At 36.3% G+C, this 25,071-nt stretch overlaps 1 protein-coding gene and 1 non-coding gene across 5 annotated transcripts in view; both read right to left on the reverse strand.

The window, feature by feature from the left end:
- MYO5A (myosin VA) overlaps positions 1-25,071 on the reverse strand; it is a 183,303-nt gene that overhangs the window by 101,683 nt on the left and 56,549 nt on the right. For all 4 annotated transcript variants that reach the window (XM_057488808.1, XM_036917754.2, XM_036917753.2 and 1 more), the window contains exons 2-4: positions 19,720-19,830; positions 16,773-16,944; positions 14,737-14,881 (exon numbers count right to left, since the gene is read on the reverse strand). In XM_057488808.1, coding sequence (XP_057344791.1) covers positions 14,737-14,881; positions 16,773-16,944; positions 19,720-19,830 — 428 coding nt within the window. The remainder of the gene's footprint in view (positions 1-14,736; positions 14,882-16,772; positions 16,945-19,719; positions 19,831-25,071) is intronic.
- On the reverse strand, positions 13,707-13,898 carry LOC118928496 (U2 spliceosomal RNA). Its single transcript, XR_005031257.2, has one exon. It is a non-coding gene; the product is annotated as a U2 spliceosomal RNA (small nuclear RNA).

Raw genomic sequence — 25,071 nt, forward strand, 5'->3', positions numbered from 1 at the left:
CAAAGCTACAGGCAGACAAAGATCACAGAGACAACACCAGAGAAGGAGACAGACCTAACCAGTCTTCCTGAAAAAGAATTCAAAATAAGAATCATAAACATGCTGACAGAGATGCAGAGAAATACGCAAGAGAAATGGGATGAAGTCCGGAGGGAGATCACAGATGCCAGAAAGGAGATCGCAGAAATGAAATAAACTCTGGAAGGGTTTATAAGCAGAATGGATAGGATGCAAGAGGCCATTGATGGAATTGAATCCAGAGAACAGGAACGCATACAAGCTGACATAGAGAGAGATAAAAGGATCTCCAGGAATGAAACAATGTTAAGAGAACTGTGTGACCAATCCAAAAGGAACAATATCCATTTTATAGGGGTCGCAGAAGAAGAAGAGAGAGGAAAAGAGATGGAAAGTATCTTAGAAGAAATAATTGCTGAAAACTTCCCCAAACTGGGGGAGGAAATAATCGAACAGACCACGGAAATACACAGAACCCCCAACAGAAAGGATCCAAGGAGGACAACACCAAGACACATAATAATTAAAATGGCAAAGATCAAGGACAAAGAAAGAGTTTTAAAGGCAGCTAGAGAGAAAAAGGTCACCTATAAAGGAAAACCCATCAGGCTAACATCAGACTTCTCGACAGAAACCGTACAGGCCAGAAGAGAATGGCATGATATATTTAATACAATGAAACAGAAGGGCCTTGAACCGAGGATACTGTATCCAGCACGACTATCATTCAAATATGACAGTGGGATTAAACAATTCCCAGACAAACAAAAGCTGAGGGAATTTGCTTCCCACAAACCACCTCTACAGAACATCTTACAGGGACTGCTCTAGATGGGAGCACTCCTAGAAAGAGCACAGCACAAAACACCCAACATATGAAGAATCGAGGAGGAGGAATAAGAAGGGAGAGAAGAAAAGAATCTCCAGACAGTGTATATAACAGCTCAATAAGCGAGCTAAGTTACGCAGTAAGATACTAAAGAGGTTAACCTTGAACCTTTGGTAACCACGAATTTAAAGCCTGCAATGGCAATAAGTACATATCTTTCAGTAGTCACCCTAAATGTTAATGGGCTGAATGCACCAATCAAAAGACATAGAGTAATAGAATGGATAAAAAAAGCAAGACCCATCTATATGCTGGTTACAAGAAACTCACCTCAAACCCAAAGACATGTACAGACTAAAAGTCAAGGGATGGAAAAACATATTTCAAGCAAACAACAGCGAGAAGAAAGCAGGGGTTGCAGTACTAATATAAGACAAAATAGACTTCAAAACAAAGAAAGTAACAAGAGATAAAGAAGGACACTACATAATGATAAAGGGCTCAGTCCAACAAGAGGATATAACCATTCTAAATATATATGCACCCAATACAGGAGCACCAGCATATGTGAAACAAATACTAACAGAACTAAAGGGGGAAATAGACTGCAATGCATTCATTCTAGGAGACTTCAACACATCACTCACCCCAAAGGATAGATCCACTGGGCAGAAAATAAGTAAGGACACGGAAGCACTGAACAACACAGTAGAGCAGATGGACCTAATAGACATCTATAGAACTCTACATCCAAAAGCAGCGGGATATACATTCTTCTCAAGTGCACATGGAACATTCTCCAGAATAGACCACATACTAGGCCACAAAAAGAGCCTCAGTAAATTCCAAAACATTGAAATCCTACCAACCAACTTTTCAGACCACAAAGGCATAAAACTAGAAATAAACTGTACAAAGAAAGCAAAGAGGCTCACAAACACATGGAGGCTTAACAACACGCTCCTAAATAATCAACGGATCAATGACCAAATGAAAATGGAGATCCAGCAATATATGGAAACAAATGACAACAACAACACTAAGCCCCAACTTCTGTCGGACGCAGCAAAAGCAGTCTTAAGAGGAAAGTATATAGCAATCCAAGCATATTTAAAAAAGGAAGAACAATCCCAAATGAATGGTCTAATGTCACAATTATCGAAATTGGAAAAAGAAGAACACATGAGGCCTAAGGTCAGCAGAAGGAGGGACATAATAAAGATCAGAGAAGAAATAAACAAAATTGAGAAGAATAAAACAATAGCAAAAATCAATGAAACCAAGAGCTGGTTCTTCGAGAAAATAAACAAAATAGATAAGCCTCTAGCCATACTGATTAAGAAGAAAAGAGAGTCAACACAAATCAACAGTATCAGAAACGAGAAAGGAAAAATCACGACAGACCCCACAGAAATACAAAAAATTATTAGAGAATACTATGAAAACCTATATGCTAACAAGCTGGGAAACCTAGGAGAAATGGACAGCTTCCTAGAAAAATACAACCTTCCACGATTGACCCAGAAAGAAACAGAAAATCTAAACACACCAACTACCAGCAACGAAATTAAAGTGGTAATCAAAAAACTACCAAAGAACAAAACCCCCGGGCCAGATGGATTTACCTCGGAATTTTATCAGACATACCAGGAAGACATAATACCCATTCTCCTTAGAGTTTTCCAAAAAATAGAGGAGGAGGGGATACTCCCAAACTCATTCTATGAAGCTAACATCACCCTAATACCAAAACCAGGCAAAGACCCCACCAAAAAAGAAAATTACAGACCAATATCCCTGATGAACGTAGATGCAAAAATACTCAACAAAATATTAGCAAACCGAATTCAAAAATATATCAAAAGGATCATACACCATGACCAAGTGGGATTCATCCCAGGGATGCAAGGATGGCACAACATTCGAAAGTCCATCAACATCATCCACCACATCAAGAAAAAGAAAGACAAAAACCACATGATCATCTCCATAGATGCTGAAAAAGCATTTGACAAAGTTCAACATCCACTCATGATAAAAATTCTCAGCAAAATGGGAATAGAGGGCAAGTACCTCAACATAATAAAGGCCATCTATGATAAACCCACAGCCAACATTATATTGAACACTGAGAAGCTGAAAGCATTTCCCCTGAGATCGGGAACTAGACAGGGATGCCCACTCTCTCCACTGTTATTTAACATAGTACTAGAGGTCCTAGCCACGGCAATCAGACAAAACAAAGAAATACAAGGAATCCAGATTGGTAAAGAAGAAGTTCAACTGTCACTATTTGCAGATGACATGATACTGTACATAAAAAACCCTAAAGACTCCACCCCAAAACTACTAGAACTGATATCGGAATACAGCAAAGTTGCAGGATACAAAATCAACACACAGAAATCTATGGCTTTCCTATACACTAACAATGAACCAACAGAAAGAGAAATCAGGAAAACAACTCCATTCACAATTGCATCAAAAAAAATAAAATACCTAGGAATAAACCTAACCAAAGAAGTGAAAGACTTATACTCTGAAAACTACAAGTCACTCTTAAGAGAAATTAAAGGGGACACTAACAAATGGAAACTCATCCCATGCTCGTGGCTAGGAAGAATTAATATCGTCAAAATGGCCATCCTGCCCAAAGCAATATACAGATTTGATGCAATCCCTATGAAACTACCAGCAACATTCTTCAATGAACTGGAACAAATAATTCAAAAATTCATATGGAAACACCAAAGACCCCAAATAGCCAAAGCAATCCTGAGAAAGAAGAATAAAGTAGGGGGGATCTCACTCACCAACTTCAAGCTCTACTATAAAGCCATAGTAATCAAGACAATTTGGTACTGGCACAAGAGCAGAGCCACAGACCAATGGAACAGACTAGAGAATCCAGACATTAACCCAGACATATACGGTCAATTAATATTTGATAAAGGAGCCATGGACATGCAATGGCGAAATGACAGTCTCTTCAACAGATGGTGCTGGCAAAACTGGACAGCTACATGTAGGAGAATGAAACTGGACCATCGTCTAACCCCATATACAAAAGTAAACTCAAAATGGATCAAAGACCTGAATGTAAGTCATGAAACCATTAAACTCTTGGAAGAAAACATAGGCACAAACCTCTTAGACATAAACATGAGTGACCTCTTCTTGAACATATCTCCCCGGGCAAGGAAAACAACAGCAAAAATGAGTAAGTGGGACTATATTAAGCTGAAAAGCTTCTGTACAGCAAAAGACACCATCAATAGAACAAAAAGAAACCCTACAGTACGGAAGAATATCTTTGAAAATGACACATCCGATAAAGGCTTGACGTCCAGAATATATAAAGAGCTCACACGCCTCAACAAACAAAAAACAAATAACCCAATTAAAAAATGGGCAAAGGAACTGAACAGACGGTTCTCCAAAAAAGAAATACAGATGGCCAACAGACACATGAAAAGATGCTCCACATCGCTGATTATCAGAGAAATGCAAATTAAAACTACAATGAGGTATCACCTCACACCAGTAAGGATGGCTGCCATCCAAAAGACAAACAACAACAAATGTTGGCGAGGCTGTGGAGAAAGGGGAACCCTCCTACACTGCTGGTGGGAATGTAAACTTGTTCAACCATTGTGGAAAGCAGTATGGAGGTACATCAAAATGCTCAAAACAGACTTACCATTTGACCCAGGAATTGCACTCCTAGGAATTTACCCTAAGAATGCAGCAATCAAGTATGAGAAAGATCAGTGCACCCCTATGTTTATCGCAGCACTATCTACAATAGCCAAGAATTGGAAGCAACCTAAATGTCCATCGATAGATGAATGGATAAAGAAGATGTGGTACATATACACAATGGAATACTACTCAGCCATAAGAAAAGGACAAATCCAACCATTTGCAGCAACATGGATGGAGCTGGAGGGTATTTTGCTCAGTGAAACAAGCCAAGCAGAGAAAGAGAAATACCAAATGATTTCACTCATCTGTGGAATATAAGAACAAAGGAAAAACTGAAGGAACAAAACAGCAGCAGAATCACAGAACTCAAGAATGGACTAACAGGTACCAAAGGGAAAGGGACTGGGGAGGATGGGTGGGTAGGGAGGGATAAGGGGGAGAGAAGTAGGGGGGTATTAAGATTAGCATCCATAGCGGGGTGGGAGAAAGGGGAGGGCTGTACAACACAGAGAAGACAAGTAGTGATTCTACAACAGGTTGCTACGCTGATGGACAGTGACTGTAAAGGAGTATATAGGGGGGACCTGGTATAGGGGAGAGCCTAGTAAACAAAGTATTCGTAAGTATTCGTCATGTAAGTGTAGATTAATGATTAAAAAAAAAAAATGCAGTTCCTATGTGGTGACCTCTAATGAGTTCTACACAATGATATAAAGGACATATAAAAGTGTAGGCAAAGGGTCTGTTTGTGTTTATACAGAGGATCAAAGCCTAATTGGGCTACCCCGAAAATGAACTAAGATACGATATGAAAAAGAACTTCCAACATCAGCACTCTCTGGAAGACTCATGCCAGAAGATGATCATCAAAAAACCCCAACAAAGATCCACGCACTGCTACAGCTGTAGATGCACTCATCCCACCAGTTCCTGGACTTGCCATGGGAATGAGGAAGGAGATATCTAAGCTGGCCTGTGCATACAGTAAAACAACAAATTTGACTGGATCTATACTGTTGGAACTCAATCAAGAATTAGGAGAAGTGCAAATTGGAGCGCTCCAAAATCTTACAACTACAGACTATTTACTGTTAAAAGAACATAAGGGATGTGAACATTCCCCAGGAATGGGTTGTTTTAATTTGTCTGATTTCTCTCAGACTGTTCAAGTTCAGTTGGACAATATCCACCATATCATAGATAAGTTTTCACAAATGCCTAAGGTGCCTAACTGCTTTTCTTGGTTTCACTGGAGATGGCTGGTAATTACAGGTATGCTTTGGTTATGTAACTATACTCCTATTATGTTAATGTATGTGCGCAATTTAAGTAGTAGCTTAAAACCTATACATGCTGAAGTTACTCTACAAGAAGATATGCCAAAGAAATAATCAATCTTCCCATGTTTTCTGCCGCCTGCTACTTCTATAGCTTTTCTTCTTCCTTCCTAATTACAACCCTTAAATAGAATTCGTGCCTCATATCAAATTTACCGAGTATCATAATTCTTCCAAGTGGTAAAGATACCCCAAGACAAATGCTGGGCATAGAAGCTACAGGACATAAATATGCAAAGAAGTAAAAAGCTAACCATTTCAAACAATAAGGCTTCTCTCTCACTTACCAACTTTACATTTCCCTGTATGGCCCTGGAAGATGACTGGTTAGCCAGAGACGGGTAAGATTCCTCAAGGGAGGAACAACCTAAGACAGGCACAGTCGCAGGGGGGTCATCAGGTGAGAAATTGGGGACCAACAGAGGTGAGGCTTAGAACCTCACCCCCCCTGTTCTGAGAGAAATCTTCTGCATACGTGGATGTTTTATTGCCCTTGTCTAGCTTGGATTAACACATAGTCTACAGGCACACACCTGATCATCTACATTTGCTCTCTTACAACACTAAACTATGTTTTCTACCTTTATCTTGTATCTACCTACCACTTCAGCATTTTATTAAAAATAATAATAATAAAGAGAGAAATGTGGTATCCACATATAAATCAAGTATAAAAATCAAATGAGTATTCATATTTGAACTGTTTATAGTTCATAATGCATGAGCAAAACCGAAGGTTTCTGTGATGGCTGCCCTTGTACTGTTCACCATGTAAGAACTTATTCACTATGTAAGAATTTGTTCTCCATGTAAGAACTTGTTTGTTATGCCTCAGAAGATTGGAGACTGACGAAAATTAGGCTTGGGGTGGATTAGTGATTGTGCATTGAGCATTGACTCCCCTATACAGAATTTTATTGTTGCTAACAACCATTTGATCAATAAATATGAGAGATGCCCTCACAAAAAAAAAAAAAAAAAAGTACACACTTCCAATGGTAAAATAATAAGTAACCGGGATGTAATGAATATAGTCAAGATATTGTAACAGCTTGGTATGGTGATAGCTGGTACCTAGAATTGTCATGTATATAAATGTTGAATTACTATGTTGTATACCTGAAACTAATGTAATGTAATACTGTGTGTCAACTACCCTTCAATAAAAAATAATTATCTACAAAAAAAAAAAAGCATGTATTACTTCAAGTCTATTTGCACAAATAGGACACTTGGTACCACCGTGCAGCTGAGTCACAGTTGGTAGCAGGAGAGGTTTTATAATCATAACAGCCAGGATCTACTTGGCAGATGAACTGCAGGACAATGAAGCTTTCAGAAACTGCTTAACCAAATGAAAGAAAGGGCCACCCTAAGGAAAGGAGTGACAATAAACAAGAGTCAGGAGTAATAAATTCACATGAGAGGCTGAAGGGGATGAAAAGAATGCAGACATGAGACTCTATAATGATGAAGACATTGATGACAGTCATGGCCTATATTTAAATACTATTTAGTATTTTTCAAAGTGTTTTTATGTTTATTATCTAATTTTCACAGATATTTTTTCCTCATTGGGAGAAACAATAACACAGAGAGACTAGATAGCTTATCCAAGGTTAGAGCAGAGCTGGGTTGTTACTCCTCATCTCCTGTTTTCAGGGGGAAAGTTTGTTGTGCTCCTTCTGTTCTGCTCCAGTTTCTTATTGTACTTTCCACTAGGAAGAGGGATTCATTTCCATGAAAGAGAGAGGTAAGGTAACAAATGCATAGCAAAGAATCCGATAAAGGTAAAGCTAGACCTTCTAGTGAAATTACCCCATTTTATTTACAGAAGATAAAACTAAAACCATGGGAGACCAGGAGATTTAAGCTTACAGCTTAGACTTACTTATTGATGGAACTGTGACTAGTACAGATACTATTTTCATTTTCCTAAGGTCATACATATAGCTATCTAATTTACTTCAAGAAAACTCATAAATGAAAATTAGTCCAAAACATTCATTTACTTTACCATTTGCAGTGGAGAGAAAATGCATCAAATTAAAATTAAAAATCAGTTTCACCGCATTTTAAGAAAACAAAAGAAAAAAATCCGATGTTTTCAGGAAAATAATGTGATTTAGTTATCAGAGAATAATCTGTTCCATAAAGTGAACAGACTGGCAAGAATGTGAAACAAGAATATGAGAATAAAAACAGACATAGCAGCCCACTGAGATTCTCTCCTCTGTAAATCAACAAGACTATTAAAATTAAGAGGCTAGTCTGTGAAGGTATTTTATGAAGGCATTGTTCTCAGTAAGGGGCATGCTTAGAAGGGAGTCATGAGTCAAGGATCAATCCTAGTTATTACTTCTGGCACCAGACATATACCTACCAGGGAAGAATCACTCATGTCAGCTCTGCTTTGAGGATAGATGTCTAAAATGCCATTTAGACCTTACAGATCTAAAATGGAACTCTAACCCTTCCTCCTCCCATCCTCACACCCATGTTAGACAACCTGCTCTTCTTTCGATGTCCTCCATCTCAGCAAATAATAACTCCAACCTTTTAGATGCTCAGACCAAACCCTTGTCACCATCCCTAATTCCTCTTTTTCTCTCAAACTCCCACATAATGAAGGCTTTGTTCACTGTTTTAAAAATATACCCAGAAGCCATACCTCCATTTCTTGCCATCTCTGTTAATACCCTCAATAGATTATCATTATCTCTTGCTCTGATAAATACAAAAACCTCCTAACCTAGATTCTACCCTTGTCCCACTACAGTCTGTACTGTTTTTGTTTTTCCTAACTTTACTTTTGGTATGATTTTAAACTTACAGAAAATTGCAAAAACACTAGTAAAATGTACTCCCATGTATGCTTTACTCATATTCACCAACTATTTAAGTTTTGCCCACTTGTTTTATTAATTTCTCTTTCTCTTCTAATACATTCTGAAACATTTAAGAGTAGATTACAGACATGATGACTCCTACAAATTTTAGAGTATATTTCCTAAGAACAATGAAATGCTCTTAATATCTACAGTGATCAAAATCAGGAAATGTAACATTGACATAATAGTATTATATAATCCACAGTTTATATTTAAATTTTATCAATCATCTAGGAATGTCTCCTATATGGCTACCTTCCCACCACCATCATCAAAGATTCAATTCAGAATATACAGTGCATCTAATTGGCATGTATCCTTTGTCTCCTTTAATCGTTAACAGTTTTTTAGGCTTTCTTTGACTTTTTTGGTCTTGATAATTTTGAAGAGTATATATGGTTATTCTGAAGAATGTTCTAAATTTTCAGTGTTTCTGGTGTTTCCACATAATTAAATTCAGGATATGTATTTTTGGTAGGAATCTGTAATCAATTCTTAACACAGCTGCCAGATCAGGCCATTCCTCTGTTAAAAATCCACACTCAGTAGACTCATAGACACTGAGAAGTGACTGGTGGCTACCACAGTGGAGGGGCTGGGGTGGGTAGGTGAGAAGGGTGAGGGGAATAAAGGGGCACAAAAATTCTCAATCATAATATAAATTGGTCATGGGGATAGTAGTGCGGCATGGAGACTATAATAGTAAATGATTCTGTAACATCTTCCTAAGTTGATAGATAGTAACTGCATTAGCAAGGGTGAGGATTTAATAATGTGGGTAACTGTTGAACCACTGTGTTATATACCTGAAACTAATATAAGATTGCATGTCACCTATGCTTCAAAATAAACAAACAAACAAATAAATAGACTTAGACAATAAAAAAAAAACCCCAAAAAAAAATTAAGTTTGCTACACATAATCCATGTGGCCTTGAGTGGTCCTTGATCTCTCAGTCTGAAATATTATTCCCCTAGATATCCATATGGCTTGTTTTCTCCTTCCCTTCAGGCTTTTACTCAAAAAACAGCTTTATTTTTTATGGAGTTACATAAGTTGATACCAAAGTTTGTATAGAAAAACAAACATCCAAGAACAGTAGGAAAATAATGAAAAAGACAAAATTATTAGGGGGCTTAATGGTACTAGACATGAAAACATACTATAAAGGTGCTATAATTAAAGCAGTATGATACTGGGCCATGAATAGATAAAGGAAGTTGAAAAGAATAGAGCCAAGAAATTAACCCAAGAACATAAGAAAATTTAGTATACAATAAAGGTGGCATCCCAAGAAACTGGGGCAGAGATGGGTTTCTTAATAATTGATGATGGCATTACTAGGTAGCTATTTGGCAAAAAGATAAATTTGGATCCATTTCTCATGTCATACAAAAGAATAAATTCCAATGGGATCAGGGATCTAAAAGTAAATTATAAAACAAATCAAAGACTAAAATAAACATGGATGAATTCTTCTTTTATCTTGGTGTAGGAAAGGTTTTCTAACAGTGACTCAAAATCCAGAGCAATAAAAGAAAAGATTGCTAAATTTGCATGGGAAAGAAACACCATAAACAAAGTCAAAAGAAAACTGATAAATTGGTGGTAATATATATAATATATATCACAGGCCAAGGGCTAATATCCCTAATATGTTTTTTTAACTCTTAAAATTGATGGTCAAAGGATAAAACACAATAGAGATATGGAAAAAAGACATGAATGGACAATTCACTCCATAAACAAACAAAATGGCTCTTAAACATGTGAAAGATGTTTAAACTCATTCATATTTAAAGAAATGCAAATTAAAACAACATTGAGCTCTCATTAGATTTGTAAGAACTAAAAAGCAAAACTACACATTTTGTTGATAAGGCTATGGGGAAATAGGCACTATTAAACATTTTCGGTTGGAATACATACAACTCATCTAGAGAGAATTTGGCAATACCTAACAAAGCTAGATAGATTTATACCTACCTTTTAATCTAGCAATGGAAATTTTAGCAATTTACCTGGAGCTACATCTCTAAAAATACATATAACTAAGGCTGTTATTACAGCATTGTTTATAATTACGAAATGTTGAAAACAATCTAAATGAGCATACCTGGGAAAGTGGTTGAATGAGCTAAAGTGGGTGTGGAAGAAAAGAACTAATCTAACTTTGGAAATCAGTACTTTATCTGTAAGACCAAAGACAAAATGAAATGGACACATATATTATACTTGACTGGTAAATCTGCTTTTCATAGGTGTATAGGTGGTATTTCTGAAAGGACTTTATGAGTATTCTAGAATTGAGCAAAAAGTAAATATATTATGGATAATGAGAGCCAGGCTTCTCAAGATCCAAGAAAGGAGTTAAAAGAAGGAAAAAGAGGAAACAAGAATAATAACTATGGTTTTGGATTGAAACTGGAGGTATCATTATGAACTCATGGTTTTTAACATAAATACATAGACATAAAAATAGATACAGCTATATGTGTGTGTGCAAAAAGATGTACAAAGTCTTTCATACTTAGAGAAGGGCAAATATAAACAACATTGGGACACCATTTACCGAACTGTCAGTTTGGTAAAAATCTAGCAGTATGAAAACACATTCTGCCGGTGAGGTTGTGACAAAACATATTTCCTAATTCTGTGCACTGAGGACTTAAGGGAAATGATATCCTAGTAGTAATAAACACACCTAGCACCTGTATCTTGGTTTCTAAGTACCATTCTCCAATAAAAGAAAGCAGAGCCCCTTGAAGAAATGCCTGGTTCCAGGATTTGGGCAAGGAAATTAGAAAATGAGTCATGTGGTGCTAAAAAGTAAGGAAATGCTCAAAAAATGACAGAGGACTATTGAAAGGACACTTGAAAGCACTCCCAGTGGCCAAATCTAAGACAGAACAAAATAAACAAAAATAGTAAGGAAGAATAATCCATAGAATGAAATAAATATCCATGAGTCCACATTGATACAAGTAAAAAATAAGTAATAAACAAGAGCGGGAAAAGGACTAGCTCTTCCTTAGAGTAGAATTCCTATTCATATATGCAAAGGAAATGATGGAAGGACCAAATAACCACTTGGCAAACACCACAGTAATAACGACTGCAGGCAAGAATCATCAATGGATATTAAAATCAATGAGTGAAAATATTATGAGAAAGAGGATAGCTGATAGTTTCAAAGTATTTTCCCATAAGATATTAATTTCAAAATTTAAAATACTTTACAGTAGAGAAATCTAGTAGATACCACCTTAACCAAGTAATCAAAGGTAACATCTCCAGTAATTGTTATCTTGTATCTCCTTTATCTGATGAAAAGCACATTTCTGAGATATGCCTGCTAAAAACGCATAATTTCAATCTAATCAAGAGAAAACCTTAAACTTTCATGAGGTTAAGATTTTTGTTTTTGGTCTTATTTCTCTAGTTTTTCCACTGCTGTGCCCTTGAGGCCTACAAGATAGGCTAATACTCTTCAGAAGTGTCAAATTCATGGAAGGAAAAATTACTAATAGATGGTCTTAAATTGAAAGAGCCCAAGACCAAACAGTGCAATGTATGATTCTAGACTGGATCCTAGACCAGAGAAAGGATATTAGAGGAGAAATGAACTGTGAACAAGATTTTTAGATTAGTTAATAGTATCATATCAATGTGAATTTCCTACTTTCAATAATTAACTATGGTTACATAACACGTTAACATTTGGGGAACCTGGATATAATATGGTAACTCTGTGTACTGTTTTTCCAACCTTTCTGTAAGCCTGAAATTATACTTTCCAACCCATGAGCATTCTGTACTTTTATTTTTTCAAGATAGCACTTCTTAATATGTGTCAAACTGTGTACCTTATTTATTTTTATTATTTATCATGTCTCATTTCATAAGGATAAGAATTTTTGCCTATTTTGTCTAGTTTGTTCACTGTTTGTTCCCCATGCCCAGAACAGGCTGGATGGTGCTCAGTAAAGGTCTATTGAGTAAGTGATGAACTACTTTCCTGAAGATGGGAGGGGTCTCTAGGAGACTGGCAATGTAAAACACCAGGAATCACATTTGCTAAAGATGGCACATCTTCATTTGATAAGAAAAAAAATGGGAAGAAATGATCCCGCAACATCAGTTCCTGACTGTATGCCTATAGCAGATGTGGTCTTTTTAAGCAGCTGTGGCATATTTTATGGGTATAGATTTATTCATATGTAAGCATAATATCATAACTGACTGAAGCATATTTGAAGACTACCGAAAAAAACAAAACTGAGCAAAGGGAAAATAAACAAACCTCCAGTTAAGAAATCACATTGACTGGCTGAGTCACTGGGGAATAATGAGAGGGAAATGTAAGGAAACCAAAGTGAATCTAAAGGTAAAAAGCCAGAAATATTCATGTAAATCTAATACTAGTCATGGATTACCAGTAACAAAAATGATAACAGCTAATCTTTCATATTTAAGAATAGTATTTTCAAAGAAGTCATATAATTCTCTACAAACAGTATAAAATTCTTCAGAGATTACTTTAAGGGTCTAGCACTCCATACAATTCCTTCCCTGCCCAGTACTTCTCAGCTTATACTTGTGTGGCATTAATGTTGTAATGCAGTCAAATATTGCTGGGCTTTTCTAACTAAGGGAAAAAATGTAACTGATAGATGGAATTTCCTCAATGTTAGGCTTAAAAAAATAACATTTCTTAAGCTTTTGACATGCATTAATGTTTTATAGCAGAATCTGTTATAATATGGCATGTTGTATCGTACAAAACTACATTTAGTCATTTTATATTTAATATGTCAGCATTTCATCATGTCAGACTAATGGAATTAGAAAACTAGTCTTCCTCGTTATGTGGCCCTGGGAAAGTTACATAACTCCTCAATGCTTTACTTTTCTCATTTGTAAGATGAAGATTAACAATACTACTAACATCAGAAGGCTGTTCTGAGGACAACATTCATTAATAAACGGCAGGCAATTAAACAGTCCTTTGCACATAGAGAGTACTTAATAACTGTTAGCTGTTATTACATGTATTTATATTAAACTGATAAGAACAGATACTACGCTTGATCTTAGTCAAAAGGCCGAGAAGCGATTACAAGTATTTATAATACTGTATTAATAAAAGGGCATAATGACTTCAATGGGCTCTGTCACTAAACGATTCTAAAATTCCATCACACACTGGTCCAATTATGTACAAACACTCTCTGGTCAGAAAGGAGAAAATAAAAACCTCTGCAGTATTAGTTTTCTTTCCACCTCATACAGTACTTGAGGATTTCCCACATTGTATTTATAACATGCTAAATCTACACCTGTAGGCTGGTGAAATGACTTAAATAAATATATACTATTGTATGCATCTGCAGTTTTGCATTACACTACATTATATTATTAAGAATATTATCTAGTCTTGAAAGGAGCTTTTCTCCCATTCTCCACTCTCAAAATGTTAGGGTTCCATTGTTAACATCAAAGATATTTTGCTGATGCTGCTCAGGGTAACTGATGCCCTAGCACATAATGCTAACATTAAAATTCACACTTCGTTCAGATTTAATTCTCAGATACAGGCAGATTTATTTGAGCCTTTAGGCCTTTTAGTGCTGGTCTGCCACTCGCACTGAATGACACGGGACAAGTCACTTACTACCACCAATCTCTGATCCACTCATTTGTAAAACGTAAAATCTGTCCTAGCATAGCCTTAGCATCACAGTGAGATTCCAAAGGCACTTTTTAAATACTGCATGTCCTTTTACAAATGTGAGGTAGTAATGCGGGCCATTTGAGACAAGCTAGTCAAGGCTATTTATTTAATAATAATTTAAAGTTGCCATTGATTGTACTTAAAAATATCTGTGACTCAGCAAAGAAGAAATTATCACATCTAATAAGAGTCATGAAATAATAAACAGAGCTTCCACCAACCTGGCCATTTGCTTGTAAGCTTCTTCAGCCACTGCGAAGATATGTGGATCCATATCCCCCATGTTCTGACCACTGTATGCATTAATAATATCCTCTCCATAAATAGGCAGCTGTTCATAAGGATTTATAGCTACTAGGACTATACCTGGTGGAAGGGGTCAAAAAACAAAAGAAGTCAATGCTATCCTAATGGGCATACTAAACTTGGTAATGTGAGAATCAACTTAACACAAAGTTCAATTTCAGTTGATACTGAACTAACAAATCATTAAGGATCAAAATACATCACAGCCTTTGCCTCTGAACCCATTACACCTAATCCTAACTAAAATGCTATTTAAAAACTGGACTAAGTTATTTAAAATAATGAAAATTGTGGTGATGACAAAATAACTTTATATACTTCATATTTAAACCAAGAATGCCACTTCTAGAAATTTATCCAAATGAAATAATCAGAGATTCATGCAAAGGGTTTTCTAAAATAAAGATGTTTATTGTAATGTTATTTATAACAGTGAAAAGTGTAAACAAAACATATAATAAAGGGAGAGTGGTTAAATACATTTTGTTATATCCATTTGACAGACTATTGTGCTACCACCACAAATTATGTTCTTAAAGAGTACTAAATGTCATAGGAAAACACAACACAAAACTATATAAAGACAGATTCTGATTTTATATCTATTTATTCTTGCTCACATATATAGACAGGATATAAGTCAACATAATACTGATAATTTTTCAGTATGAATTACATACAATTCTTTTTTATTTTTCATGCTTTTAAAAAAATTTCTTTAAATTTACAAAAGGTATATATTAACTTAATGAAGTCATTCATATAAATATTTATTTAGCTCCAACTATATTTCAAGTATTTTCTAAGTGCTAGGTTTATAACAGTAAACAGAAAGAGAAAACATTTACCCTCATGAGCCTTAAATTCTTGTGGGAAATTCAGATAATTAATAAGATAATTCAGAAAATATATATATCATAGGTTAGATATCAGTAAGGAGAAGAGAGAAAAATTGAAAAGAGAAAGAAAATGGTACTAAGGAGGGGAAAAAGGGCTTATGAGTTAGGGCAGGCAGGGAAGGCTTCACTGAGAGGGTAACTTGTGCAAGAAAAAAATTAACTGAAGAAAAGTGAAAATTATGTAAAGAAACATTCCATTAATAGATAGGGAAGTAAAAGAGTTAATATCAAGAATATAAAGACATCAATTCTATTAAGAAGAAAAGATAGCTATGTCTATCCAAAACAGGAGAGTAGCAAAGAGATGATGAGCACTGAGGGGGTACATGAAGCAAATAAACTTAGAAAGAAATGAATGGAAATTCCAGACCTGAGCCTCAGAGGAGAGTGGTTAGTGAATGATAAGGCAGTAGTGAAAAACAAAAAAGCCAAGGATGAGGGAGAAAATGAAAGAAGAAGAGGACAATGGAGAGAGAGAAAAAAAAGGAAAGGGAGAAAGGAACCCAAATGTGCACACATGTGCAAGCTTAATTTCTAGAAGAAAGAAAAAGAATCCTGAGCTGGATCATTGGCAGCTAATACACAATGGGCAGGGGCCCAGGCAGGCAGATCAAGCAAGAATAGTTACTAAGAGTCAAGTCAGTCCTGCTTTTCCAAGTAACTAAGAAAAACAGAACACTGAACTTCCTGAACCAACTACAAAGATAAATCTTTGGACATCTACTCTTCATGTAGTCACTTTTGTAAAAGATGAAAATAAGTGGAAAATTGGCATTGAATTGGACATATGATTTCTGTGGGGAGGGGGAATCCAAAAGATGGACCAAGTTATATTTATTTTGAGCAAACGTATGTAAATTCACAAAATAGCTTATTCAATATAAAATGCAACTAGCTAATGAGCACTGGTACATCTTTTTAAGAACACTCAAGTGATTTTGACTGTAAGAGGAAATCCAACAACAGTCATCTTTCCCCATGCACATATTTCTATGACTATATCCATTAGAGGAAAGAGTTCACAGTCCACACAGACAGCATGGCACACTTACCACAATATGTATAAATTAGTTTGGAATCAATAAAGCGGACTCTGAGATTGTGGAGTACAGCAGGCTCATGAAGATAGCTGAGGGCTGTGAGGTCATTTTCACCCACAAGTATGTCAGGATTTCTTAAGTGAGGCAGTTCGTTGGTCTTTGGATCTAGACGATATTCCAAATCCTGAAAATGTACAAGATACAGCATCTGCATAAATTATGGTGATAAATGTGAAACAGCCCCAGGCTTTTTGCTTATTTCCTATTCAGCTATTTGCTTTTCAGCTTTTTACATGCATTCCTTCCCAGCACCTTCCAAAACCACAAAAATTGGTGAAAATGGCAAAAAATAAGAAGAGTACTCCTTTTCACCATATATATTAACATATTAACAAGTTTTGCTAATACAGTTTGAGAAGTCATAGCTTAGATTTTTTGCCCAGTTACTGGACCAGAAGTTTTTAATCTGGTACTTTTTTTGTGGTCCTGGGTATGCTATTTAACCTAGATATTTCCTTTGTAAAAAGGGCATAATAGGAATAGTTTACATAGATGTAAAAGTTAAATGAGGCAGTGACTGGCATGTGGTCAGTACTTGGAAGCCCCTGGACCCCAAGAGTTCCAAGAATCCCCTGAAACTAGGTGGAACACTTTGTATGTTTGTACATATGAGTAAACATATACACATATGTGTACTTATTTTTTAAAGAGAGTCAGTAGTTTTCACCTGATTTCTAATGAGGTGCTTGACTCCAAAAGTTAAGTACTGCTCACCTTAAACCAAGGACATATGGCACTATGGCAAAGCCACGCATGGAAATTGTCACTCAACTATGTAGTAAGGGCAAATAACGAAAGACAAGTAAAAAGGAAAAAAAATACAATTTAATTGTAAGGAGGGACAAGCTGGTTTCATAAAAAGCCACTTTTGTTGATACTGAAGAGATATACAGATCAAATATTCAAATTAAGAGGGAATGAACTATGCTAAATGGGGAAGCAAATTTACACTCTGCACATTTACGCTCTGCAAATTTAACCTCTCTCTGCCTGTTTATTAGGGCCTATAATGTCCTTCCCAATGCTGATGGGTCCTTACATTGCCCTGTAATATACAAAAGCCACTTCTGGCTGTTTGATCTCAGGCAGAACTATTTCATGTCTCTAAGGCTTGGCTTTCTTATTTGGAAAATAGTTATAATAACACCTACCAACCTACGGGGTTGCTGTGAGAATTAACATAAGAAAATATAGCCCAAAGTGCCTAATATAGTGCCCAAAAAAGAGCAGAAGTTCAATAAATGTTGGATCAATTAATTCCTTAGTCTGGCATTTAAGACCCTCCTAATCTGGCATAATTCTACCCTACTTTCTTCCCAACTAAACTCTTTGTTTCTCTGTTGAAAAACACTAAGATCACTCCCTGTTGAAGTCCAAGAGTTTATGCATGAACACAAGGCCCTCTGTGATCTGGTTCCTGCCCCCATACCAGTCCTGTACTCTCACTTCACATTCCAACAACATGGAACTTATGTAGTTCCCCAAACGCACAGTACTGTGCATGCCTCCCTGCCTTCACACATGCTTTTCTGCATCCCTGAAATGTATGTCCCTCGTCTGCTCATTCTTCAGATAATGCCTCCCTGACCCTTTACATTCAGCAGCCCCTCTGACCACTACCTGTTCTGTTCTGCTTTTGTTTCTTGTTTATATTTATTATATCGTGTGTCATACTATTCATAAGTATATCTATTTCTTTATCTGACACTGATGTCAGAGAACATAACTTTTGCCACCTATTTCCATGCTATGTATTATAGCAGATACCTTAACATGTAAGCCTCGAACTGGAACACACACCTTTCTAAATCTCTGCTCCAGGCAATCTGTTATATTCACTACCTCCAAAGTACATTCCAATCCTCAAGGGGTCTACTCACTTTCTTCTGTCAATCCAAATTCTACCTACCTTTTAGGCCCAAAGTCCTTCCTCCTTCTTGAACCCTCCTTGACAAAGCAGCAGAGGGAAACACTATTTCCCTCTGTTGGGATCCTGAAATCCTTATTGTCCTAATAAGCACAGACCATGAAGCAAATTTCCTGGTTTTAAATCCCAGCTTCACCTTTTAGTGCCTGTATTAGCCTGAGTAAGTCCCAAACTCACTGAGCCTCAGTTTCTTCGCCCATAAGTGGTAATAACAATAGCCACTTCACAGGATTGTTGTGAAGATTAAAAGAGTTATAGCATATAAAGAAAGCACTTAGAACTAATCCAGGCACACAGTAAGAGCTCAATACATGTTAGGATAGTATTACTTATTTGGTAGTTAACCACAGACTTACCTTTGGACATCTTTAGTATTGTGATGCTATACTCTTTATATTCTATATTTTATTTCACTTTTCATGTATTTCTATCTAGTTTCTCTGGCTAGGCTATAAGTTGCTTAAAGGAAGATAATGTCACAATGGTTCTTAAGAAAAAAGTGTGGCACGCCCAGTCGAATGCAGTGTAGAGATTGAAAAGGCTGGAACTAAGACAAGTCCCATGCAGTGAATGCAGACAGGAAAGTATAGAGACATAATTGATTCTAGGGTTTTTTTCCTGGTCACTAACAAAGTACTTTATACATAATATCTTCTCAGTAAATATTTTTCAAATGATTAGTTCCAACAAATTTTAAATCTCAGACTGGTTCCTTTGACAATGTTATCTTAGTTAATATGAAATCATTTTAATGCTAGCCTAAGCAAAATACAAGTAAACAAGGATAGTAAATTCATGGACCAAACTAATGGATGTTTAAAACATCAGCCATTTTCACTAACCCAGTAGGATAGAAAATTAAGTGTGCCATTTTAGGATAGAAAATGGAGTTTGCCATTTTGCCATTTTTATCAATGTGGTAACTAAAAATATCAGATTAATTCAAAACTTAACTTGCAACTGAAGTCTTACCTTTCCTTCTTCAAGGTGAAGCAGGAGGAGTTTGTCTCCTGGCTTATAATCTTTGAGCAGCTCTGCTGACTTCCAAACCTCCTCGGGATCAGGTATCCAAACCCTGGCAAACTAGAAGAAAAAAAGAAAAATAATTTAAACTAGCAAATCACTTAGTTTATAATGACATATAAAACATATCATGGATTTCCTCACAATTAAACAATTTATGAAAAAATAAATCTTTGCCAATATGAAATTTAACTTTCAAGTTAGCAGAGGAAAGTATTTTAGTCTCAGGAGTAACATCTCACTCACATTATATAAAAAATATGCTCTGTTATGATTAGCAAGCATAATGTAGGGAGGAGGTCACAGGGAAGGCAGTATAGCACAGAGAAGACACATAGTGACTCTATGGCATCTTACTATGCTTATGGACAGTGACTGCAATGGGGTTTGGGGGAGGGACTTGATAATATGGGTGAATGTAGAAACCACAATGTTGCTCATGTGAAACCTTCATAAGATTGTACATCAATGATACCTTAATTTAAAAAAAAGGATGTTCTGTATTATGGTAGTAATTTCACAATTTATATAAGTCCAACCATTATGCTATATACCTTATACTTATGCAGTGCTGTGTATCAATTATATCTCAAGAAAACATTAGGAGAAAGTATGCTCTGAATAAATAGCTTCAATTAAAGCTTTACTTTGTTTTATACAGTAAATGCTACCTAAAAATGTAGTTTTATATATAAAATATAAATTTATTTTTATATATAAAATATAAATGTATTTTTTCACTGAATGTGGACTTTCATGGATCTCAAAACATGATTTGGAAGCTCTGGTGTGGTGGCTCTGCCAGTTTCAGTAGCACAGCTATCTTTTGTTTTGTTTGCTTTAGGGCAGGATGTACAATCTGAGTTTTTTATTGGTTTTCATCCTGTGCCCTGCAAAGCCTTAATATTGACTCAGGTATTCCTCAGGGCCATTATGGTGTGGAGAAGGGGAGAGTAAGCTGTGGCCTGGAGCCACAGTGGTTTTACATCCTGAATATCTACAATTTTCTCTGAGGAAAGTTCTGTGGCTAGTAAAAAAAAAACTTGGAAAGCATTACTGTCTAGCATTTTGTCTTTGTTATTTTATACAGATAAAGAAAATGGTAAAAATGGTATATTTGGCTATCAATAACTTTGGCTTTCATAGCTTCAATATTATGAAAGAGGTATGGTAATTGATCATCAGGGGTTTCTGAAGTAGCAAATCTTTAGCCTCAACTAGACACTCTCTGGACTTAAGTCAATTTTGGACTTTGGGTCAATTTTGAAGAAAAAGAACAAAATACATGGATATGAATGAATCCTCCAAACACCACACTGAAGAGATGTTTTATGATTGCTTGGATTCCTCGGGAAGCAATCATCTTTTTAAATATATGTACACTAAACCTTGATGTCCATTTTCAGAATACATCACATGTGAAAATACCACCAGCAGCCTTTCTCTCCTTTCTTCAGAGCTCTTATTATTAGCTGAACTTACTTATTGTTATGCTATGTTTAGTGCCTTGTTTACTTACTTATTATTTCTCTTCCTCTTTAGAGCACAGACTCCATGTCTGTCCTGTTAATAACATATCAAGTGCCTATATCACTGGTACACAGCTCAGCACTTTGTTGAAAGAATCTCAGAAAAAAAAAGCATCTCTTTAATTTAAGTAACAGTAGTATTGTGAAAAAAACTGATCCACTAACTTCTTTTTCTCTTATCATCACAGATTAACACGAACATTTTGTCCAAACAGTTTGCAGAGGAAAGAGTGCTGGACTAGGTTATGGGTTCTAATCCCAGGACTATCACACTGGCCTTTTAGCCTTTATTTCAGGCAGCTGTAAAATGCAGATGACAACAGTACTCATCCAGTTTACCTCAAAGGCTCACACACATAGAAACCTTGTGAAAAGCATAAACCAATATATAAGTTGGATTGTTACTGTTTTTTCCATAAGAAGAGATTGCAAATGTTTTGTGTCAAATATGTTACTGATGTTTGTTTTATAAGTTTTCCCCCAGTTACATGGTCTATAAACTGAGTAATATCTGCATGCATTACTTAAATCTTATTCAATAAATAGTTCTGTGTACCAACTGTTCCCACTCTTTTTTGTTTTAAACCCATGTTTGTGTTTTTCAGTATATTTTTTATTGAAGTCTAGCTCTAATACAATATTATATTGGTTTCAAGTATACAACACAGTGATTTGCCTTATATACATTATTAAATCCTCACCCCAAACTAATGTGGTTACTATCTGTCAACAGAGACAGATTTGACAGAATCACTGACTATATTCTTAATGCTGTACTTCTATCCCCATGACCAACTTATATTATGATTAAGATTTTTGTGCCCCTTTATCCCCCTCACCCCTAGTTACCAACTCAATCCCTTCCCCATGGTAACCAAGAGTCATTTCTCAGTGTCTGAGTCTACTGCTGTTTTGTTCATTTTGTTTTGTTTTTAGATTTCACATATAAGTGGAATTATAGCATAATACCCTCTAGATTCACCATGTTGTTGCAAATGGGAGGATTTCTTTCTTTTTCATGGCTGAATAACATTCCATTGTGTATATGGACCACATCTTCTTTATTTATTTGTCTATTGATAGACATTTAGGTTGCTTCCATATCTTGGCTATTGTAAATAATGAGGCAATAAACATAAAGGTGCACATATCTTTTCAAATCAGAGATTTTGTTTTCTCTGGGTAAATTCCTAGAAGTAGAATTACTGTGTCATATAGTCCCCATTATTAGTTTTCTGAGGAACCACCATACTGCTTCCCACAGTGGCTACACCAATTTACATTCTCACCAACAGTGTTAGGAGGGTTGCTCCCACTCTGAAGCTCACTTTAGAAAGCCAGTATTTCTGTAACTTAAGCTAGAAGGATTTACTGGTACCATAAAAGATATGTAGTATCTGAGATTCAGAGTTATGAAATGACCACTATGCTGACTGATGAAAGCACAAAAAAGCACAATGAGCCCAAGTGAGCTTGTAAAAGCACGACTGATTTGCTCTAAACATGAGATTTTCAACTGAATCTACAAAGTATTCTTTGTCAATAGTAAGCTCCAGCTCAGATTTCCACAAGTATTTTGGAAACACTCATAAATACTTTACCAACACTAGATTTCTAAGAACTAGGTGTTAACAACACTTATAGATAGTAGACAGAGGCTACTAGGGCCCTCACACTCAGAGGCAAGATCTGAAACATCAGACTTACCCGCTAACTTATCTCTACCTCTTGGGAAAGTACCAAGGAGAAATAGGTCAGAAATCAGTCTATTATTACATTGTCTTTCTCATGGTTCTTTACCATCTTAGCTGATGAGATCAGTGACTGTGCAGAAACAACTATACCAGAACTGGGACAGCTTGGAAGGCATATATATTTGGAAGGCATATATATACCTTAGTTGCTGAAACCGAGAAAAATCTCATTGTGACAATGCCCCTTCCTACTGCCTCTGTCACATTCAACTCTACTTTCAAATGAAAATACACACGGCAGCCCTGAGGAAAAGGACTGAACTTGCTCAGCCAGTGCAAAGACTATGGAAAGGAAGGCAGGAAGACAAGGTTCCAAGATCCCACGAAAAACTCAGAAATGGGACATGGCAACAAGAGTCAGGCAGGCATCAGCAGTAGGGGTGAACACACATACCCACTAAGTTTGCTCAGAAGCTTCCTGATGTAAGACAAGCAGTTAGCCAAAGATGACCCTACCCAAAGTGAAGCAGACTGGACACAGCTTCCAGTACAATTCTGCTTTGTCATGATTAGCTAACAGAGGGGGAGGCTTCCCTCAAAAAGCTCCTCATTCTCTTTTTCTAGTTACACTATTCTAGTTTTGTCCCTCATTATCTTGTTAGTCCCTCAAATACCTTGCTTATGATACCTCAGACCTTATTTTAGTTATTTATGGGTCAAGTACCTCCCTCACTAGACTAAACATCCTTAAACCATCTTTGAATCCCCTCTAAGGTTGACCAAGTTCCTTGCCCATAGTTGATGGGCAGTACATTTGGGTTGATTTTATTTAAGACAGAGGTAAGGTACATGTAAGAGAATGAAACTGGATTATTATCTAACTCTGTACACAAAGCAAACTCAAAATGGATCAAAGACCTGAATATAAATCATGAAACCATAAAACTTTTAGAAGAAACATAGGCAAAAATCTCTTGAATATAAACATGAGCAACTTTTTCCTGAACACCTCTCCTCAGGCAAGGGAAACAAAAAAAAATGAACAAGTGGGTCTACATCAAACTAAAAAGCTTCTGTACAGCAAAGGACCATCAGCCGAACAAAAAGGCATCCCACAGTATGGGAGAATATATTCATTAATGATTTGTCTGATAAGGGGTTAACATCCAAAATATATAAAGAACTCATACACCTCAATACCCCAAAACACAAATAACCTGATAAAAAAATGGGCAACGGACCTGAACAGACACTTCTCCAAAGAAGAAATCCAGATGGCCAACACGCACATGAAAAGATGCTCCACATCGCTAATCATCAGGGAAATGCAAATAAAAACTACAATGAGATATCACCTCACACCAGTTAGGATGGCCATTATCCAAAGGAAAAGAAATAACAATTGCTGGTGAGGAGGCAGAGAAAGGGTAACCCTCTTACACTGTTGGTGAGAATGTAAATCGGTGCAACTATCGTGGAAAGCAATATGGATGTTCCTCAAAAAACTAAAAATAGAAACACCATTTGACCCAGGAATTCCACTCCTAGGAATTTACCCGAAGACTACAAGATCCCTGTTTCAAAAAGACATATGAACCCCTATGTTTATCACTGCACGATTTACAATAGCCAAGATATGGAAGCAACCTAAGTGTCCATCAGTAGATTAATGGATAAAAGATGTGGTACATATACACAATGGAATGTTATTCAGCCATAAAAAGAAAAGAAATCCTCCCATTTGCAACAACATGGATGGTTCTAGAAGGTATTATGTTCAGTGAAATAAACCAGGTGGAGAAAGAGAAATACCAAATGATTTCACTTATTTGTGGAGTATAAAAACAAAGCAAAATAGAAAGAACAAAATAGCAGTAGACTCACAGACACCAAGGGACTACTTGTTACCGAAAGGGAGGGGTTGGGTATGGTGTGGCGGGGAGGGGGAAGTGGATTAAGGGGCACAATAATACACAATCACAATATAGGCTGGTCATGGGGATGGCAGTATAGCACGGAGAAGACAGTTAATGATTCTGTAACATCTTACTACGTTGATGGACAGTGATCACACCGGA

The sequence above is a fragment of the Manis pentadactyla genome, chromosome 11 (genome assembly GCF_030020395.1).
Source record: "Manis pentadactyla isolate mManPen7 chromosome 11, mManPen7.hap1, whole genome shotgun sequence".
In the NCBI taxonomy this organism is placed as follows: domain Eukaryota; kingdom Metazoa; phylum Chordata; class Mammalia; order Pholidota; family Manidae; genus Manis; species Manis pentadactyla.